The sequence below is a fragment of the Globicephala melas genome, chromosome 17 (assembly GCF_963455315.2).
Source record: "Globicephala melas chromosome 17, mGloMel1.2, whole genome shotgun sequence".
In the NCBI taxonomy this organism is placed as follows: domain Eukaryota; kingdom Metazoa; phylum Chordata; class Mammalia; order Artiodactyla; family Delphinidae; genus Globicephala; species Globicephala melas.
The window spans coordinates 33,714,819-33,736,167 of record NC_083330.1 but is presented as its reverse complement, the minus strand read 5'-3'; the positions used below and the strand labels follow the sequence as shown (position 1 = coordinate 33,736,167).

Here is a 21,349-nt window from a genome sequence, read left to right as displayed (position 1 = left end):
CATCTTATAACTCTTATGAGCAATATTTTTTATTTCTTTAGCAAGAAAATGAAATTGCGAAGAATTGTGAGCTCAAGAATCACTCTGGTCAACTAAAGAACTATCTGTGAGGGATTTGTATTTTATTTTTATAAAGATTTGACTTGTATGGACCATATGGACCATCATTGCATCAATTTCTGTCAGTCTATATATTCTTAGGATTAATTGATTCTATAATTTTGATCTATTTCATAATTATGCCTCCTCTGGAAATGGATAGATCGTATTATAACCATGGTATAGCAAAAAGAGTATGGACAAAGCCTGAGTGTAATTCCCTGCCCTCTATGGAGTCATAGATAGTGACCTTGAAAACAACAGTTTCACATTTATGAACCTCAAGTCTTTTGTTTATAAAATCAGGTTAACACTTTTACAACAGGATTGTTGTTTATATCCAAAAGAGTAATGAAATATTTGTAAACTCTAAAACAAAATACAAAAGTATTAGGCTATTGTTATTTTGAGTTCCTGATTACGTTCTGTCACTGTCGCATGAACCTTTTCTTTTGACTTTTCCCTTTTTTCTTCTCTCCCTGACTGTTTTTATCTTAGTCCTGTTAGCAGCTTCCAAATGGATATATAGTAAAGCAGTTTTAAAAACTAAGATAGCCTTGAGCAGCTGTAAGAATGTGGATATGTAACTAACTAGTTAGTTAATAGTAAGTGACATAAAGAATCTCTTCCAGCAACAGGAAGGAATCTTCAAGCTGATTTAATAATTATTAATCTGGAATAAAAAAGTGGCTTTCAGTTAATGAGGTAGTGTGCCCAGAATTAATGATTGACTTTTTTTGAGGTGTCCAAAATAATAAAAAATATAAATTATTGAAAATCCAAGAAACCTTAAACATAGTATAGAGAACTTCTAGGATGGATTGTATAATAATCGTGGTGTATGGTTTTAATGAAAAGAAGCAGACTATTTCTTGCCAAGAAAATGTATACAAGAAGATAAATTGTTTATTGGGATGATTTTTATTAGAATATGCTACTAAATTTCAAACACTATGGTTTTTTAGCCTTCTCTCATAGATAATGTGTTATAAATGTTTCTAAAGTTGTAGAGTAATTGAGTAATTTTCTGGTTTTGAAATAGATATGATTTGATTTCAAGTACAAAGCAGGTGCCAGAAATAAACCTTTCTTTTTTTTTTTTTTTTTTTTTTTTTACTGTTTTTGTGGGTATTTGAACTTTTTTCTGTAAACGCCTAAATGACAAGTAATTTTCCTTTTCCTTCTAATTTCTTCTCTCCATCTTAACACCATTTAAGAACAATGATGAACTTCAGGGTGATGGTGAGATGCTTCCAAAGACGGTGTTACTGACTGAATTTAGGTCACTGGTGGTTCGTAACTCTACTTCCAGAAATGCATCCAGTGTAAATAATGATTATGGTGAACTAAAGAATTTCAAGAAATTCAAAAAGGTATGTATTCCTTTAACTAAAATATCACAAGAGGCCAGTGTTTGAAATGTTTTTAGAAATATGCTAACTAGTAATAAAAGCAGTTTATGTTGAAAAGTGATGCTATTTCTTCTGCTTAAAACAGTTAAAAACTACTAGGGACATAAACTGACACTTAAATGAATATATAAAACAAATTTTATTAAGGTTGAATTCTTTAAAGGTTGCTGTTTACCTGTTTTTTTCTACCTTAAGCAGCAGGCTTTTGGCTGTATCGACAGTGACCTCCTAGTTCTTTTTTTTTTTTAATGTCTTTTGGCCGCACAGCATGGCTTGCGGGATCCTAGTTCCCCAACCCGGAATCAGACCTGTGTCCTCAGCGGTGAACGTGTGGGGTGCTAACCACTGAACTGCCAGGGAATTCCCAGGTCCTCCTATTTTCTAATATTGATCTATGACTACCTGAAGACGTTCTTTAACTTAGGACTTTGTGACAATAACAGATTTGTTCAAACTAACTGAGCACATTCAATAATGAAAACTAGGCATTTTATTATTACGTGTGTATATTAAACAAAATATAAATAAGTATACTGAATATCAGATCTGAGTTCCTCCTCCTTTAGGAACTGACAAGATATTTAAGAGAATTTTTTTCCCTTTTTTTTTGAATTTTATTTATTTTTTATACAGCAGGTTCTTATTAGTTATCCATTTTATACATATTAGTGTATATATGTCAATCAGAATCTCCCAGTTCATCCCACCACTACCACCACCCCCTGCCACTTTCCCCCGTTGGTGACCATAACGTTTGTTCTCTACATCTGTGTCTCTATTTCTGCCCTGCAAACCGGTTCATCTGTACCATTTTTCTAGGTTCCACATATATGCATTAATATACAATATTTGTTGTTCTAAGAGAATATTTCTGATCCAGTCTGTATTAATGCATGCTTACTTCATGTTCAGTATCGTGTTGCAAAATCTCATTGTTAAATCAAAATTCAAAAGGCATACTAATTTTTAAAATTAAGTTACCAAACAACAATCAATAATACTCAATAAAAAGAAGCTTAACTGGATTGCCTCTAGTGAAAGAATTTGACTTTTTCTGTATATACTCAAATCAATGAAACAGCTCTATTTCCTCTCACACTCATTTTCATTTATAATATATAAACATCTTTAGTACTTATATGTGATTTACAGTCTTTGTTTTTTTAAGCTTTTTTAAAAAAAAGATTGTCAATTTTTTAGTGCATTTACCAAGGTTTACTATTTAACAGGTCAAATTTCCTGGAGCAGGAAAACTTCCACACATCATTGGAGGATCAGATCTAATAGCTCATCATACCCGAAAGACTACAGAATTAGAGGAGTGGTTGAGGCAGGAAATGGAGGTTAGTAGGAAGTAAGACCCAGTAACTTGTTTGATTTGTATTTTGATCCCTTGTGATTTCCTTAGAGCAAATTCTTCTTAAAACCAAACTTAAGATGAGTGACCTAAGGTTATTCTTTCAGAAAAATTCGTGAGTTACAGAGCATTAAGGTTAATTTGTACCTTTCCATAACACTTCATTAAGGGACTTCTAGATTTATTGATCATATCCTATCTAATATGCCATCTAAGCCTCAGGAAACCAAACCTCAGTTACAGTGCTCTTTTGGGAAAATATGAACTGCTTTACAGCTCTCCATGTTAGAATGTGGTTTCCAAAAACTCACTGTTTTACAGCTATTGGCTGCAAGTAAATATTTATAAACTACTATAATGAGAACTCACAGGGAAGAATACAAAAATATGCTTCTTTTACTTTCTCCCTGGGTGTTTTGAGTACTAGTGTATGTTATATAACAAGACTGTCCACGTGATCCATAATTCTTTCAACCCCTTTTTTTAAACTGGTGAATTTGAAAAAAATTCATTAAAGTTGGGAGCTTTTTAATATAGAAGTACTACGTGGAAGTTAAGAATTCAGAAACACATGACCATTGAATTGAGAGGTAATCAGAGTCCATATCCAAAGGTAGAAAGTCTTCTTCTTAGTCTTTGTATTGCGTGATTATCCGGTGCTACTGAAACCCAAAGGTGGGCTCCATTGGTCATCTCAATGGGCTGTTTGAAGTAGGGCTGTTTGGTAATTAGGGGGTAGGGACAATATCTCTTTCTTGGACTCTGATGTGACATAAGTTAAATCCCACTTTCTTCTCAATGTATCTTAGCTCCTTTCTGTATATTTCACTGTTTTGTTTCTTTGGATTGTACTTTGGTAATTTCTTTAGATTGTCTTCCAGTTTAGTACTTCTCTCTTGAGCTCTGTCTGGTTGGTATTTCATTCATCCACTGAGTTTTCATTCAACCTATTGGATTTTTTCATTTCTGGAAATCTTTGTCATTTATTTCTAAATCTTGTTCCCTGCTGACATTTTAAAGTTCCTCTCTTGTATTCTTTTCCCAATGATACCAATACCTAAAGTGTTGATCTGTTTAATGTAGTTCTCTCTTACGGTGCCTTGTTTCCAAGTATGTATTTTGTGATCTTTGAATGTGAACTGCTCATTTTCCTTGGAACTTGATCTATGGGAATTCCTTAAGTCCTAATTTGAGGTTTATTTCCTCCAGAAAAGATAAGTTTGTGTCTGCCAATCTTGTTCTACCAATATGAGACTACTTTAATCTCTGCTTGTGATGTTTTGGGATCATTCAGGTAGTTAATGTATTTGGACCAGAAGCTTGGGTGAAGGCTACCTTGTCATTATAAACATAGTGAGATTTTTTATTTATTTCTTTCACCCTGTGTCAGGGTCAAGATAGGCAAGTTTCTTTGCTGTCTCCTTTTGTGTTGTAGAGTTTGTTCCTCTTTCGCCCTTTAGTGCTGGAGTCTTTTATTCTATTTATCTTGGATTTTCTTTAATAATGCTCGTTTCCTGTACAGACATCAAAGGAGAGCCTGGGTTTTTTCCTGCTTTGTAGATCCCCCCAGGGCAGGGCAAAAGCTGGCTTTGGTACTTGGTGACATCTCAGGATTTTTATTTTGCTTTATTATGGGTTTAATGTAGTATTCAGAAATTTGTTTTTAAACATGCTTTTTTTAATCAAAAAATTGTTAGGTCACTCAAAAATAGGGTTGTCAGGATTTTTAATGTCAGAAAATGGAAGGATGGAGGTACCATCCTTCACTTCATTCTTTTTTGAAAGGATAACTGGCTTTGCCATTTTATAAATGTGCATTCCAAATAATTATGGTAGTACACAAAAGAATGAAGAAGTGAAAATCCTAAGTACCCATTTAGACATTAAATACATAATGTTCCAGACGTCTGTTTATTGAGGAGGAGTGGAGGCAGGGAGGGATAATGTAGGAAGGGAAGGAGAGAGATTGATAGAAGGAAGTAAAACTGAAAGCATTGCTGAATTCGTATAAATGTTTCTTCCTTCCAGATATTTCCTGAGATCCCTAAATAAGAAAAACACTATCAGGTTACAATCAGTATTTGTTTCAAACTACATATTTTGATTTTAGATACTGTTTGTTGGCTCCTACTGTGAAGAGTGAGGAAATTATTTGTGCTTCCTCTGCTTCCCCGCCCTCACCTCATGCCAGTGCCCCTTTTCTCCCTTTTTAGGTGACTTGCATGCCTTCAGTATTCCTTCTTAGGCTTGAAAGTCAGTAACAGTCAGAATATATCTCAGTGTTGATCATTCTCCCTTCATTTTTCCCAGAGTAAAGTATGCTATTTTGATTTGTAGGTGCAGTTCTTTTTTTATTTCAAGGAACTTTTCTATTACATCTTTAAAAACATTTTTATATTTGCTGGGTTCTCTACATTTAAGACATAACTCTCCTTTTATTAAATCACCTTTGCCCTTCACATGCATTTCTTCTACGTTCATTGTGGTTTTCTTAAGCTCTTTCACTATATCAGAAATCCAAATTTCAGTTGTGTCTCTTGTGTTCCTCACCAGCTATGTTATGTGACCTTGAGGAAATTACTTCTTTATCCTTCTGTTTCTTCCTTTGCAGAATGGGAATAATAATAGTACCTCCATTTCACAGGCTTTTTGTGAGAATAACATACGATACTACTTAATAAAGCATTTATAACAGTGGAAACAGTGTTAGCTATTTCTCATTTATTTAATTCTGAAATGGTGTTATTAGAGTTCTCGGTTTGTTTACTTAGCATTCATTCCCATTTCATTTCATTGTGTTTTTTCTATATTTAACTCTTATTCTTATTTTATTGCATTCATGTTCTTATTAATTTTATTTATTTTTTATTTATGGGTTATTATTTGTTTCAGACTAGGTTCTTTAACTGTCTTTTGCAGGTTCTATTCCAGTCTCTCTCTCTTTTTTTCCATCTGGATGTGGAGTGGCTTTCCTGTTTTCTTTCATCTTGCAGCTATTTAAAGTAAAATACCCTTTCCAGATATTGTTTGCTGTGTGAAACATTATATGACATCTTATTGCAGGGATTACATTCTGAAACCAGTTTGTGAGGCAAAAATTGAATGTCGTTGAAGTCACTCCTACCCATCTTAGCTTGTTCATAAAAAACAATTATCCTGATGCCTCCATACTGTTGGTATGGCAGCATGTTCAGTCAAAGGCACATTGCATGTCCCATCTAGTTTCTATTGCCTGAAAACATTGAATTGAGGAAAGGCAAGGGTAATGTAAAGCTGTGTGCAGCTCTTTCTTGGAACTGGAATTAAATATGTACCAGGGAGTATATCTTATCCCAGAAGAGAATAACTTACATTTTAGGTTATTTGCCTAATTTGTCAGGGATGCCTGGAGCCTATGCCTTTGGTCAGTGTCAGTCCCACTTACCTCTCCATGCCATTAGTCCCCTCCCAGCAGTCCACCAGCAGTTGTTTTCTCTTTCCTGCTCAGGCTACTTTTTCCCAAATTTGTATTATTAGTAAGAATTCTCAGGTTTGGACAGTTCCGTAGCACTTTTTAATGAGTTGGGGGAGGGTTAGGAATCAGTTGCATTAATCTTTTGGTTCTTTGCACAGCCACCTTTTTGAAGTCTGTGGCGTGGGGTTATGTGCTTCTTGATTAATTATAGCTGTCGAGTTTTACTTGTTCTTGGATGGGGAGGAGTTGACAGAACGATGGTGCAGCTGCTGACTTTTTCCTATCTTTCATTTATTTCATTAGCATTAGTAGAGAGGCTGTGTCCTAGATTTATTCTACCAAATCTCTCCTTTTTTTGCTAGAACAATTTTAGGTGCTCTAGGTAGGATTTGCTCTCTAAGATAATAGAGTTGACTTTGTTCTTCTACATGACTGCAGCTTCTATGTATAAATGTGCTACTGTCTTGATGTTTCCCTAGGCTTGCTCTAGCTACTCTTCTGTATTCCCTGCCTTTGTTCTTTTTTAGCCCTCCTTTTTCTTCTTTTGCTGCAGACCAGTCTTAGTTTTCATAATCACTTAGTTCCCAAACTTTCTTTGAATATAGGATGTTTTTATTCTGTGCATTAAACGTAATAACTCTTTGACCTCTACCCAACCTGATTTGACTTTTGAAAGACTGTGATTTGTAGTTCTCCCAAGCCACTGAAAAATGCCAGTAATAGGAGGATTTCTGGTTTTTAATACTTTTTTACTTAATGATTTTACTAAGATATATAAGATAAAGCTGATTTTTGTTTACTATTTAAACTTTAAAATTCACATCCCTTACTAGGAAGCCTCTAAGAATATTTAGGAGAATGATACCAGCAGCTTTTTTGACAACTGCTTTATGAAAATCATGTGCCTTCCCATTTGTGTTCTGCTGTACTTACTAGAAAATGTAAAAGATGTAATTTCAGTTTGACATTTCACTGTATGAATAGAAAATCATTCTATAAGTTTGAATCCCTGCAAGTCTTTTTCTAGGCCCTTTCCAAAGACTCAGAAGCAGTGTAACAGCCTGGTTAATAGCTGGTGCTTTTATTCAAGGAGACCTGGTCAATCCCAGTTCTTCCATATGACAATTTTTTGATTTTCTACAATGTACTTAACCTAAGTCTCTGTTTCCTTATTGATTACAATTGGAATAATAGTGTAAAAGTAGTAATGAGATTATATGAAGATTAAATGAGTTCTTTTTAGAAACAGTTTTAAGATAGTATCTGGAAATACACAAATGTAAATTACTTACAGTAAGCAAACAGTGTCTGCATTCAGAGAACTTACAGTTTTTTAGTGGAGATGTGATATAAATAATTATAACAGAAGATAGAAATTGATGAACATCTAGGAGTCACATAGGTAAAGTTCTGTGGGAGTTCTTCATAGCAGACTTACTTTTAAATGAAGAGGATTAGAAAGCCATTGTTAAAGAGGTGAAGAACATGTTCCTTGATGCATAGTAGACACTAAACAATTATTGAGTGAATGCACCTTGAAAGATGGTCAGATGTGGAAAGAGGAGGATACTGTATCACATTTTTTGTCATGAACAAAAGCAGAGAGGGTCCCAGTATATTTGTTCGGAGGTGAGCCTGGTTTTTTGTTTGTTTTGTTTGTTTTGTCTTTTTGTGTGATTCAGTTTAACTGGCATACAGGGTTCATGAAGAGGAGAGTGAGAAGTGATTGAGGAAGTAGAATGGAGCCAGGTTATGAAGAGCCTTTCCCATTTAAGGGTCAGACTCAAGAGTTTGTGTTTTCTTTGGTAGGTGGGAGAAGTCATTGAAGGGTTTTGAATGGCACATGATAGGATCATGGCACATGATAGGATCATACATACTGAAGTCCATCATACTGGACTTTAGGAAGATGCACCCAGCACAAGGTATTTCCAGTCCTAACTGTCAAAGGTACTTTAGGAGTTTGGTGAGTTTGTGTTTTAAATTATTTTGTGGGTGAGGTGATTCAGCAGCAACTTCTGAGTCCTGATTTGGGGCTGTGAGGAAGAGAGCCACTTTACCTGCAGAGCTGCTCTGGTTGAAGGGGGGGTAAATATTGCCCTTTCAGCCCCTCCATCAGTGGTATGATCTCAAAACACTGAAATTTCATTTAGTAGAAGGGTTCTCCTGGAAAAAAATGTTTAAAAACTCAACAAGCTAGCAATGTATGTGTTGGTTGCCTTTGAGAGGAGATTGGCTGGAGAAAGTTGTTCAATTAGAGGACTTTCGCGGTAATCTTGGCATGAAGTGAATACGGAACAGACCTGTTGAATGGGCAAGAAGTCATAGAGGCAAAAACTTACAGACCTGGTGACCTCTGGGATGTGATCACCCAGCATGGCAATTTCATTAACTATATTTTCATCACTTAGCAAGTTTCTGAAACTGTGTTAATTTTGACAGGTGCAAAATCAACATGCAAAAGAAGAATCTCTTGCCGATGAACTCTTTAGGTAAAGTTTAATTTCAGCTTTCTCCTGAATCTTTGTATATAAAATTCAGTTCTATTGATAGAGGTTAAATATTTGTTTCTTCTATCCTTAGAAATAGACACTTCAGTACCTTCACTGAAAGAATATTTTGTCTTGTTTTTAATATAGGTATTTCTTTTTACTACTTGAGCACCTCATAATTAGGTTTACTGGATATAGCTTCTAGGTTTGAGCTTAATTCACTTATACTGTGTCACAAGATATTTAAAATTTATTTGGGGCATTTAGGCAAAAGAAGGGTCCTGAGCTGGGTGAATTTGGCTGATAAATTTGTGAGATTTTCAGCTCTGAGCAGAATTATGAATGAATGGGGTTTTGAAATAAGACAAGTAAAATACCAGACCATTTGTTAGTTTTATTTGGCACATACATAAAAATAAGAAGCTGGATTAGAGTTTCAAAGCAGGTTTTTGTGGGAGGGTTAGAGGAGTTATAATGGATGATTATAATTTAATTCTGATTTAACATTTTCAGCATTCCTGCAGACCCAACAAACATTATAATAATTAGCTCACAAATATTCATAAACAATATTGTAGGTAGATACTGGCTGGGGAGAATAACATTTTCCCAAGAAATACTGTATTTTGAGTCTGTTTTGTAACCAATTTGATTCTTTAATTTCATTATTGACAGTGTGAATCATTGATGAAAATGTTGACAAATGGTGCTGATTTTTCATAAGTACAAGTCAGATGGGAATAGTTGCCCAACTACATTGTTTGTTATAGGAGAAGACTTTATAATTATATTTGAGGTTCATTATGCTCTTGGTGAAAATGATATAATTTAATTTGAGAGTGGAGAGGTCTGTTTGCAGCCATCCTGGAGGAAGTATAAAAACATGTATTAATTTTTAAACTGTTGTTTTCATTAATTATTTTAGTGCTTTTACAGGATTTTTTGATGATGTTTTACCAAATATTCATCAAAGCAGCATCAAAAGGATAAATGACAGTAAAAATGTCAGTGCTTAATATCTGATCCCAAGGATAAAATTAGCATTCTCATTTCTGTTTGCAGAAGTATGTCTATGTTTTGAAAGCTCTTTAACTTGAAAAGTGAAAGGAATGCTGTCATTTATCTAGATATCATTTAACTGTTTCTTTCTTTGCAGATACAATCCTAATGTAAAAAGGAGAAGATAACAGGGTTTTATGAAGAAGCCATGGAAAAACATTTCCTATCAAGTATTTACATCGAGTTTCCTCTGGGATACATGCATATAGTGTATAGAAGATTTAAGTTTATGGCCTAAATTTGTTAAATAAAATGAACAAAACTCCATTTCTTTTGTGTGTGACAATTAGTATTGTTTATTCTGTTTTCAGTCTTTGTTATCTAATCTTTTATAATAATGTTTTTTTCATTTTTAAACGTTACTTTAACTTATTGAATAGTTACTGTGGTCTCAGTTCAAAATTCTAAAAGTATAAAAAGGGTAAAAGATTAAAAAGGTCTCCCTTCTACCACTGTCCTAGCTATTCGTTTCCCCTCCTCTGAAAAAATCCATGACACTCATTTCTTATGAGTCTTTACAGAGATTTTTAATGTCTATTCAAATTTCTCTGCATATCATTTTTCAGTAATTTCCTATAAAATGATAGCATAATATATACAGTGTTCTGTACCTTATTCTTCTTCACTGACTAGATTGGAAGGTTATAGTCATATCAAAACATAATTTTTTTCTGTTTATTATTTTTTTCTTTTCCATTATGCCATAGTCTTCCCTGAGCTGAAGTAACCCAAGTGAAATGGATTTCAGTGTTGAAAATGTCACCCACATATTATTCTAGTACTGGGAATGATAGTGGAAGACTTCATCAAGCTTCTGGATAGATCTCACTAGAATGAGATAAGACCTATTTGGTGGTCTTACTGAGCTGGGTGTTTTGAGCCTTTTAGAATCCTAGTTTTTGTATCTATAAAGTAGAAATGGTAAGATCGTCTTCTTTCTACCTTAAAGGGAGATGGTAAGAAAAAAAGAATGTCTTTTTCCACATTTTGTCATATAGACAGCTTTGGCTGTACATTATAATTAGGGTAAAGTCTTTTTACCTGCTCTAAGGACTGATGCATTTTGTCTTAGGAGGTAGAACATGCTTTTTTATACTGACTGAAAACTTCCTAGTTTCACGTAGGTTCTGCCACCCCTTTTTAGGTTGTGAGAGATAGCCTAGCATGAAAAGTTATATCATAAATTAGTTTATAGTGTTGCTAAGCCTTCATGGAAGATTTAGTGTTCCTTCATATTCAGTCAAGGGAAGTCACCATATTTAAGTATCTGACTAATATACTTTGCACCCTTGACCAGCCTTCAGAACATGTTATTTCCTTTCAGGACATAGTTTTTAAATGTCCTAGCTTTTTCTTGTTTCTTCGTTTTATTATCCCTTCAAATTCTTTGTTTAGGAAACATTATTAAATGTGTATTTTATATAAAACATTACCCTCCACAACATTGAAAGAATTCAAAGATAAATGAATAATGGTCTCTCTAACTTTCTAGGAGTAGTCTAAAAGCTCAAACACTCCAGAACTGACTGAGTTTTTAAAATTCCCTTTAAGTTCTGTTTAGCTTAGAAAGTATTGTTAAATAGATGAAAGATGTTTGCCATTGCTTTGCATAGATCCTTCAGTGCTGCACAGTTTTTATAAAGCTCTTAGCTCTGCCCTGAACAACTTTAGTCACACCCATGCTTGGGTAAGGTGTGTACCTTTTCCCTTGGATTTTGGGGGACTCTTCTGTAAGCCTTTACATGTTTTAGGAGGAAGAGGGGAGGTGTAACTTGCCACCTCCCTTTCTTAGTCAGATGAGTGGGAACTCTGCCCCCATTTTTGACCTGGGCCTTTAGGTGGTGGCAGGGAAGAGGTAGCCTAGCCTTTGACCATAATCTCACAATTGTCCATTGCCCAGCAGCACTTTTTTTTTTTAACATCTTTATTGGAGTATAATTGCTTTACAGTGTTGTGTTTCTGCTGTATAACAAAGTGAACCAGCTATATGCATACGTATATCCCCATATCCCCTCCCTCTTGTGTCTCCCTTTCACCCTCCTTATCCCACCCCTCTAGGTGATCACAAAGCACCAAGCTGATCTCCCTGTGCTATGCAGCTGCTTCCCACTAGCTAGCTATTTTACATTTGGTAGTGTATATATGTCAATGCTACCCTCTTACTTTGTCCCAGCTTACCCTTCCCCCTCCCTGTGTCCTTAAGTCCATTCTCTACGTCTGTGTCTTTATTCCTGTCCTGCCCCGAGGTTCATGAGAACATTTTTTTTTTTTTTGGATTCCATATATATGTCTTAGCATAAGGTATTTTTCTGTTTCTCTGACTTCACTCTGTATGACAGACTCTAGGTCCATCCACCTCACTGCAAAAAAGTCAATTTCGTTGCTTTTTATGGCTGAGTAATATTCCATTGTATATATGTGCCACATCTTCTTTATCCATTCATCTATCGATGGACACTTAGGTTGCTAACATATCCTGGCTATTGTAAATAGTGCTGCAGTGAACATTGTGGTACATGACTTTTTGAATTATGGTTTTCTCAGGGTATATGCCCAGTAGTGGAATTGCTGGGTCATATGGTAGTTCTATTTTTAGTTTTTTAAGGAGCCTCCTAACTGTTCTCCATAGTGGCTGTACCAGTTTGCGTTTCCACCAACAGTGTAAGAGGGTTCCCTTTCTCCACACCCTCTCCAGCATTTATTGTTTGTAGATTTTTGATGATGGCCATTCTGACCGGTGTGAGGTGATACCTCATTGTAGTTTTGATTTGCATTTCTCAAATGATCAGTGATGTTGAGTATCTTTTCATGTGTTTGTTGGCAAACTGTATATCTTCTTTGGAGAAATGTCTTATTTACGTCATCTGCCAATTTTTGGATTGGGTTGTTTGTTTTTTTGATATTGAGCTGCATGAGCTGCTTGTATATTTTGGAGATTAATCCTTTGTCAGTTGCTTCATTTGCAAATATTTTCTCCCATTCTGAGCATTGTCTTTTTGTCTTTTTTATGGTTTCCTTTGCTGTGCAAAAGCTTTTAACTTTCATTAGGTCCCATTTGTTTATTTTTGTTTTTATTTCCATTTCTCTGGGAGGTGGGTTAAAAAGGATCTCCAGCAGCACTTTTAAAGTTGCATACCCCCTTCCCTTTCTCTAGGTATAATGCTCTTTCTACCCAGAAGTATCTTCCTTACGTATTTCTTCCTAATTCGTTAACTGAAGCCTTGTGGTTGGGCACACTAGTGGGAGTCTATATTTGCTTATTTGAATGATCATGATCCATATTCCTTCCTAAGAGATCAAAGCACATTGAGACTTAGGTAAAGTTTTCTCCTCCCTCAAGTTTAACAAATTTACTGGCGTAGAGTTCATAATATTCCTGTATTAAGCTTTTAATGTCTGTATAATATATAGTGATGTCTCTTTTGTTCTTTTCAGAGATTTGTGTTCTTTTTTTTTTGCTTGATCAATCTAGTTAGAAGTTTATCAATTCTGTTCTAAAAATTTTAAAGAATGTTTAGTTTCGTTGATTTTCTCTATTTTTTGTCTTGTTTCATTGATTTTCACTCTTTATTTCCTACCTTCCACTTACTTTGTGTTTAACTTTGCTCGTATTTTTCTAGCCCCTGTAGATGGAAACTTAGATCATTGATTTTAAACCTGTCTTCTTTCTAATATTAGAATTCAAAACTATATGTTTCCCTCTGTGCACTGCATTAGCTGCATGTGACAACTTTGGATATTTGTGTTATTATTCAATACAAAATATGTTTTAATCTCCTTGTGCTTTCTTCATTGACATGTGCATTAGCTATTTAATTTCCAAATAAAAGTTCTCTGTCTATCCAGAGATATAATAGCTAGTTAGTTACCAGTTCTTTGTTACTGCTTTCTAAATTAATTGCACTATGGTGAGAGATGTATTTAGTAAGAATTTCAGTCTTTTGAAATTTTTTGCAACTTGTTTTATCACAGCATATGGTTGGTCTGTTTGTGTTCTATGTACACTTAAAGTGTATTATGCAGTTTGTGGGTATAGGTGTTCTATAAAAGTTAGGTCAGTGGTTAATAATACTATTGAAATCTTTAATATACTAATTTTTTTTCTCTTTGACCAGTTACTGAAAGATGCATATTAAAATCTCCAACTGTAGTTGTGGATTTGTCTATTTCTCCCTTTAGTTCTGTCCATTTTTACTTCATATATCTTTAAGTTTTATTGAGATATAAATTAGGTTAAGGTATACAACATAATGATTTGATATATGTACATGTTGTGAAATGATTACCACAAGTTTAGTTAACCTCAATCACCTCACATAGTTACAAATTGTTGTTCTCTCGTGATGAGAACTTCTTAGATCACATCTTAAAGGTTACCAACTTTTAAATATACAATACAGTATTGTTAAAGGTAGTCAAGATGCTGTGCATTCAATACCCAGAAACTGTTTATCTTATAGCTGGAAGTTTGTTGTACCTTTTGACCACCCTGATCCATTTTCCCTACCCCCCTGCCTCAGGCAACCACCAATGTGTTCTCTGTTTCCGTAAGTTGGGTTTTTTTAGATTCCACATGAGTGAGATCATACAGTATTTGCCTTTCTCTGCCATTTTAGTATAATGGCCTCAAAATTCATCCATGTTATAACAGATAACAGGATTTCCTTCTTTTTTATGGCTGGGTAATATCCCATTTTGTATATATACCACATTTTCTTTATTTGTCCATTGATGGACACCTAAGTTATTTCCATGTCTTGGCTATTGTAAATAATACTTCAGTGAAACAGAGGTGCATATATTTCTCTGAGACAGTGATTTTCTTTCCTTCAGACATATAGCCAGAAGTGGAATTGCTGGGTCATATGATGTATTTTTAAAAAACTTTTTGAGGAACTTTCATACTGTTTTCTATAGTAGCTACACCAATTTACATCCCCATCAACAGTGCACAAGTGTTCCCTTTTCCCCACATCCTAGCCAACACTTGTTATCTCTTGTCTTTTTGATGACAGCCATTTTAATATGTGTGAGATACTTTTGATTTCCCTGATGGTTAGTGATGTTGACCACTTTTTCATGTACTTGTTGGCTATCTGTATGTCATTGGAGAAATGTCTATTCAGTTTCTCTGTCCGTTTGTTAATTGGATTGTTTGATTTTTGCTATTGAGTTCTTTATATATTTTAGATATTAATCCCGTATCAGATATATGTTTTGCATATATTGCATATATTTTCTCCCATTCCATAGGTTGCCATTTCATTTTGTTGGTTTTCTTTGACATGCAGAAGCTTTTTAGTTTGATGTAGTCCCACTTGTTTACTTTTCTTTTATTGGCTTTGCCTTTGTTGTCAAATCCAAAAAAACAAATCATTGCCAAAACCTATGTCAAGGAGTTTACCTCCTATGGTTTCTTCTAGGAATTTTATGCTTTCAGGTCTCACAGTCCAGTTTTTAATATATTTTGCCTTGATTTTTGTATATGGTGTAAGATAATGGTCCAGTTTCAGTTTTTTACATTTGGCTGTCCAGTTTTCCTAGCACCATTTATTAAAGAAACTATCCTTCCCCCCCCCCCTTTTTTTTTTTTTTTTGCAGTATGCAGGCCTCTCACTATTGCGGCGTCTCCCGTTGCAGAGCACAGGCTCCAGACGCACAGGCTCAGTGGCCATGGCTCACGGGCCCAGCCGCTCCACGGCATGTGGGATCCTTCCGGACTGGGGCACGAACCCGTGTCCCCTGCATTGGCAGGTGGACTCTAAACCACTGCGCCACCAGGGAAGCCCCTCCTTTCCCCATTTTATATTCATGGATCCTTTGTCAAAAATTAATTGACTGTAAATGCATGGCTTTAAATCTGGGCTCTCTTATGTTTGATTGATCTATGTGTACTTTTATGCCAATACTGTACTGTTTTGATTGATATAGCTTTGTAATATACTTTGAAATCAGGAAGTGTTATGCCTCTAGCTTTGCTCCTCTTCTTTCTAAAGACTCCTTTGAATTTTTAAGTTTTTTGTGGTTCCATACAAATTTTACAATTATTCTATTTTTGTGAAAAATGCCACTGGAATTTTGATAAGGATTTCACTGAATCTGTACACTGCTTTGTGTAGGATGGATATTTTAACAATATCAACTATTTCAGTCCCTGAGCTGGCTTAATTAATGCTGGCTTCATAAAACGAGGTTGGAAGCGTTCCCTTCTCTTCAGATTTTTGGACTCACTTGAGAAGGATGGGTATTAACTACTCCTTAAATGTTTTGTAGAATTCACCAGTTAAGACATTTAGTCCTGGACTTTTCTTTGTTGGGAGATTTTTGATTATTGATTCAATCTCCTTAGTATTAATTGTAATTGTTTATCACAGCAGGGTATTGAAATCCCCTACTGTTATTGTATTGCTGTCTCTTTCTTCAAATCTGTTAATATTTGCTTACATATTTAGGTGCTACTATGTTGGGTGCATAAATATTTATGTTTGCTATATCCTCTTGTTGGATTGACCCTTAATATTATATAATGACCTTCTTTGTCTTGTATTATACTCGGGATAGAAGTCTATTTTGTCTGACAAAAGCATAGCTACTTCTGCTTTCTTTTCATTTTTATTTACATGGAATATCTTTTTCCATCTCTTCACTTTCAGTCTGTGTGTATCCTTAAAGCTAATGTGAGTCTCTTGTAGGCAGCATATAATTTGGTTTGTTTGTTTATCCATTTGGCCATTTTACGTCTTTTGATTGGAGAATTTAGTCCATTTACATTTAAAGTAGCTATTGATAGTGTGAACTTACTATTGCCATTTTGTTGTTTTCTGACTAATTAATTTCTGTAAATTGTTTTCCAGTTCACTTGTTCCTTCTTATCTTGTTCTCTTCCTTTGTTTTTTTGTTTTTGTTTTTTGTGTTTTTTTGCGGTATGTGGGCCTCTTACTGTTGTGGCCTCTCCCGTTGCGGAGCACAGGCTCCAGACGCGCAGGCTCAGCGGCCATGGCTCACGGGCCCAGCCACTCTGCGGCATGTGGGATCTTCCCGGACCGGGGCACGAACCCGTGTCCCCTGCATCGGCAGGCGGACTCTCAACCACTGCGCCACCAGGGAAGCTCTGTTCTCTTCCTTTTTGATTTGATGATATTCTGTAGTGGTATGTTTAGATTCCTTTATCTTTTGTGTATGTACTATAGGTTTTTGCTTTGTGGTTTCCATGAGGCTTACATAAAACATCTTATAGTTATAACAGTCTATTTTAAACTGATAACAACTTTGAATGCATACTAAGCTCTGCAGTTTTACTCTTCCCACCCCCATGTTTTATGTTTTTGATGTCACAATTTACATCTTTTTACCTTATGTAACCATTAATAAATTATTGTAGCTATAATTATTTTTTCTACTTTTAACCTTTATACTAGATTTTTAAGTGATTTACTCATCACCATTACATTATTCTAAATTTATATTTATCAGAGATTATATTTTCATATGTTTTTCTGTTACTAATTAGCATCTTTCTTTTCAGCTTGAAGAAGTCCCTTTAACATTTCTTGTAAGGCTAGTTGAGTGGTGATGAACTCCTTTAGCTATTGCTGTCTGGAAAATCTCTCCTTTGATTCAGAAGGACAGAACAATTCAGAACGTTGCTAGGTGGAGTATTCTTGGTTGGAAAGTTTTGTTTTTTGGGGTTTTTTTGGTTTGTTTTTTTCTTAGCAATTTGACTATATCATTACATTCCGTTTTGGCCTGCCATGTTTATACATGGTTTATACATGATAGTATATTTAGAAAATCCTAAAGATGCCACCAAAAAAAACCTATTAGAACTACTAAATGAATTAAATAATATTTCAGGATACAAAATTAATATATAGAAATCTGTTGCATAGATTTCTTTTTTTAATTAATTATTGATGAAAGATATTGAAGATGATACAAGCAAATGGAATTATATACCATGCTCGTAGATTGGAAAAGTTAGTATTGTCAAAATAACCATACCACCCAGAGCAATCTACAGATTCAATGCAATCCCTATCAAATACCAATGGCATTTATCACAGAATTAGACCAATAATTTAAAAATCTGTATGGAAACACAAAAGACCTCACATAGCCAAAATAATCTTGAGAAAGAACAAGGCTGGAGGAAGTCTTATGCTCCCTGATTTCAAACTATACTACGAAGCTACAGTGATGAAAAGTTTTATGGTACTGGAACAAAATAGCCCGGAAATGAGCTCATATTTCTATTGTCAATTAATTTATAACAAAGGAGGGAAGAATATACAATAGGGAAAAGATAGCCTCTTCAATAAATGGTGTTGGGAAAACTGGACAGCTATATGCAAAAGAATCAAACTGGGCTACCTTCTCCCACCATATACCAAAATCAACTCAAAATGGATTCAAAACTTAATAACACTTGAAACCATAAAAACCCCAGAAGAAAACACACGTAGTATGCTCTTTAACATTAGTCTTTCCAGTATCTTTTGGTGGAGATATGTATCCTCAGGCAAGAGAAACAAAAGTAAACAAACAATTGGGACTACGTCAAACTGAAAAGCTTTGGCACAGCAAAGGAAACTAAACAAAATGAAAAAGTTCTACTGAATTGGGAGAAGATATATCTGATAAGGGATTAATATCCAAAATATACAAAGAACTCTTAAAACCCAACTTCAAAAAAAAAAACCAATTGAAATAGGGGTAGAGGACCTCAAAAAGACATTTTTCCAAAAAAGACATACAGATGCCCAACAGACATATGGAAAGATGCTCAACATCACTAATCATCAGAGAAATGCAATCAAAACCACAATATCACCTCACATCTGTGTCAGAAGGCTGTCTTCAAGGCAAGTAACTAGTGTTGGTGAGCATGTGGAGGAAGGGAACCCTCTTGCACTCTTGGTGGGAATGTAAATTGGTACAACCACCATGGAAAACAGCATGGAGTTTCCTCAAAAAATTAAAAATGGAACTACCATACAATCCAGTAATTCCACGTCTGGGTATTTTTCCAACAAGAACACTAATTCAGTTAGATATATGCACCCTTGTGTTCCTTGCAGCATTATTTACAATAGCCAAGATATGGAAGCAACCTGTGTCTATGGTGTGTGTGTGTGTGTGTGTGTGTGTGTGTATGTACATATATATATAATTCAGTCATAAAAAAGAATGAAATCTTGCCACTTGTGACAACATGGATGGACCTGGAGGGTATTTTGCTACATGAAATAAGTCAGAGAGAGAAAAAAATACCGTATGGTTTCACTTATATGTGGAACATAAAAAACAAATGAACATACATTATAAAACAGATTCCTAGATGCAGAGAACAAACAGGTCATTCTTACAGTGCAGGGGGCTGGGGGATGAGTGAAATAAGTGAGGGAGATTAAGAAGTACAAACTTCCAGTTGCAAAATAGAGTCATGGGGATGAAATGGACAGCACTGGGAATATAATCAATAATATTGTAATATCTTTGTATGATGACAGATGGTAACTAGACTTATTGTGCTTATCATTTTGTAATATACAGAAATATCAAATCACTATGTTGTGCACCTAGGAAAAAATTCAAATTTTAAAATGTTTTTTGGTATTCTACTTTACTGCCTCTATTGGCTTTACAGCCACACCTTATAAAATTCTCTAGTTGCTGTAAGGAATACATTTATTGCAGTTTACCTTAAATAACATACCACTTCCAGTGTAATATATACATCTTATAAATGTGTACTTCCATTCATCCCATTACTTATAATTATCACGTATTTTACTTCTACATGTCCTTAGTTCTTAAGTTCACATACTCAGACTGCTTAAAACACAGAGCCGTGACTAAATCTTATTTTTATTGTATTATTTTCAAAACCCCAAAGAGGTTCTGCTTTTTAATCATTCTTTCAAGAGCTAGACTTTTGAGGGATGAAAGAGATGCCCACATCATGGTATGACTAGTAAAAATATTTAGTGCTTTCCTCCCTCCCTGAATAGGTAGTTGATACTGATGAATAATGAAAGATTTGGAATTATGGGACAGAAATTGATCAACTTAAGAGTACAAGAGTATATTACATCAGAGAATAAGCTTTAATGTTACATGCAACATAGGACAGCTAGGTCTGAGAGAGAATTGAGAAATGTGAGGTTGCTAAAAATGAAATTATTCACCAGGGCCTTTAGGGCCCGGGGCCTTTAGGGCCTTTAGGGCCCTTCTGAAGTTTTATTTTCCTTGAAGTCTTTTTGTGCGTGTATGTGAATACTCTCATTGCAAAAATGCTATTGGTCGGGTAAAAGAAAACTTTTGAGACACAAGGGGATGTCAACAGTTTTTATCCTTCCCTAGAAACCATCTTTGTAACAATGTCATTTTCAATTTAGAATCGACATTAAGAAAAACATCCAATCCAACTCATTCAGAACTCAAAAGAACAAACAAGAAAATGCTCAATCAAGTGCATGAAAGGATGTTATACCATATCAATAGATGTGAAACTAATCTGAAAAAGTTACCATTATAAAAACTGGGTAAGTCATTTCTAAAACCAAGTTAATCATACATGACAGTTATCAAGAGTGTAAGAATTCATCTGAAACAGCTAGTTGTAGATGTCTATTCCAAACAATTCTATTTTAAGGTGAATTGTTATTCTGTAAGCACATAACATTGCAATAACATGAACAGAAAAATACTTTTAGTCCATTTTTTAATACTAAAAAAAAAAAAAGAGGGACTTCCCTGGTGGCACAGTTGTTAAGAATCCACCTGCCAATACTGGGGACATGGGTTTGATTCCTGGTCCAGGAAGATCCCACATGCCACAGAGCAACTAATCCTGTGTGCCACAACTACTGAGCCTGCACTCTAGAGCCCGCGAGCCGCAACTACTAAAGCCCGCGCACCCAGAGCCTGCGCTCCGCAACAAGAAGCCACAGCAATGAGAAGCCCACGCACTGCAATGAAGAGTAGCCCCCACTCACTGCAATTAGAGAAAGCCCGTGCACAACAACGAAGACCCAATGCAGCCATAAATAAATAAATAAATAAATAAATAAAATAGAAATAGACTTTGAATAAACACATTCCAGGTGAAATAAATTTTACCAAAAAAAAAAGAGAGAAAAAGACTTCAGAAATTCAATTTGCCATGGAGAACTTCACAAGTAACACTTTTCTTGTCTAATACTAAATTTCTGGGGATCTGCATGAAAACACAAGACATTAAGCACACCTAAATATAAATCAAGATAGAACATAATTCAATAAATAACCAAAGGATTAAATGCTATGTCATCTCCAGTGAACAAATTTCAAAGTAATCACCTTGAGAATAGAAAAGACAGGTTTTAACTTTTTCAATTTTAATGTTTAATAATTCTGGTAATACTCAAAAAGTATTGCAATATTATAAGTACTTATGCCCAAATATCTTAAGTTTCAGTGACAGAACTTAACTCAG

At 34.9% G+C, this 21,349-nt stretch overlaps 1 protein-coding gene across 3 annotated transcripts in view; it reads left to right on the top strand.

The window, feature by feature from the left end:
- NBN (nibrin) overlaps positions 1-17,272 on the top strand; it is a 52,575-nt gene extending 35,303 nt beyond the window's left edge. For 2 of the 3 annotated variants that reach the window (XM_060287049.1, XM_060287047.1), the window contains 4 exons: positions 1,317-1,472; positions 2,741-2,854; positions 8,765-8,814; positions 9,971-10,140. In XM_060287049.1, coding sequence (XP_060143032.1) covers positions 1,317-1,472; positions 2,741-2,854; positions 8,765-8,814; positions 9,971-10,001 — 351 coding nt within the window. In that variant the 3' untranslated portion in view covers positions 10,002-10,140. Of the gene's footprint in view, positions 1-1,316; positions 1,473-2,740; positions 2,855-8,764; positions 8,815-9,970; positions 10,141-15,474 lie in introns of those variants that run through there. The other variant, XM_060287048.2, reaches the window with a different exon arrangement.
- Positions 17,273-21,349: the final 4,077 nt, after the last annotated feature.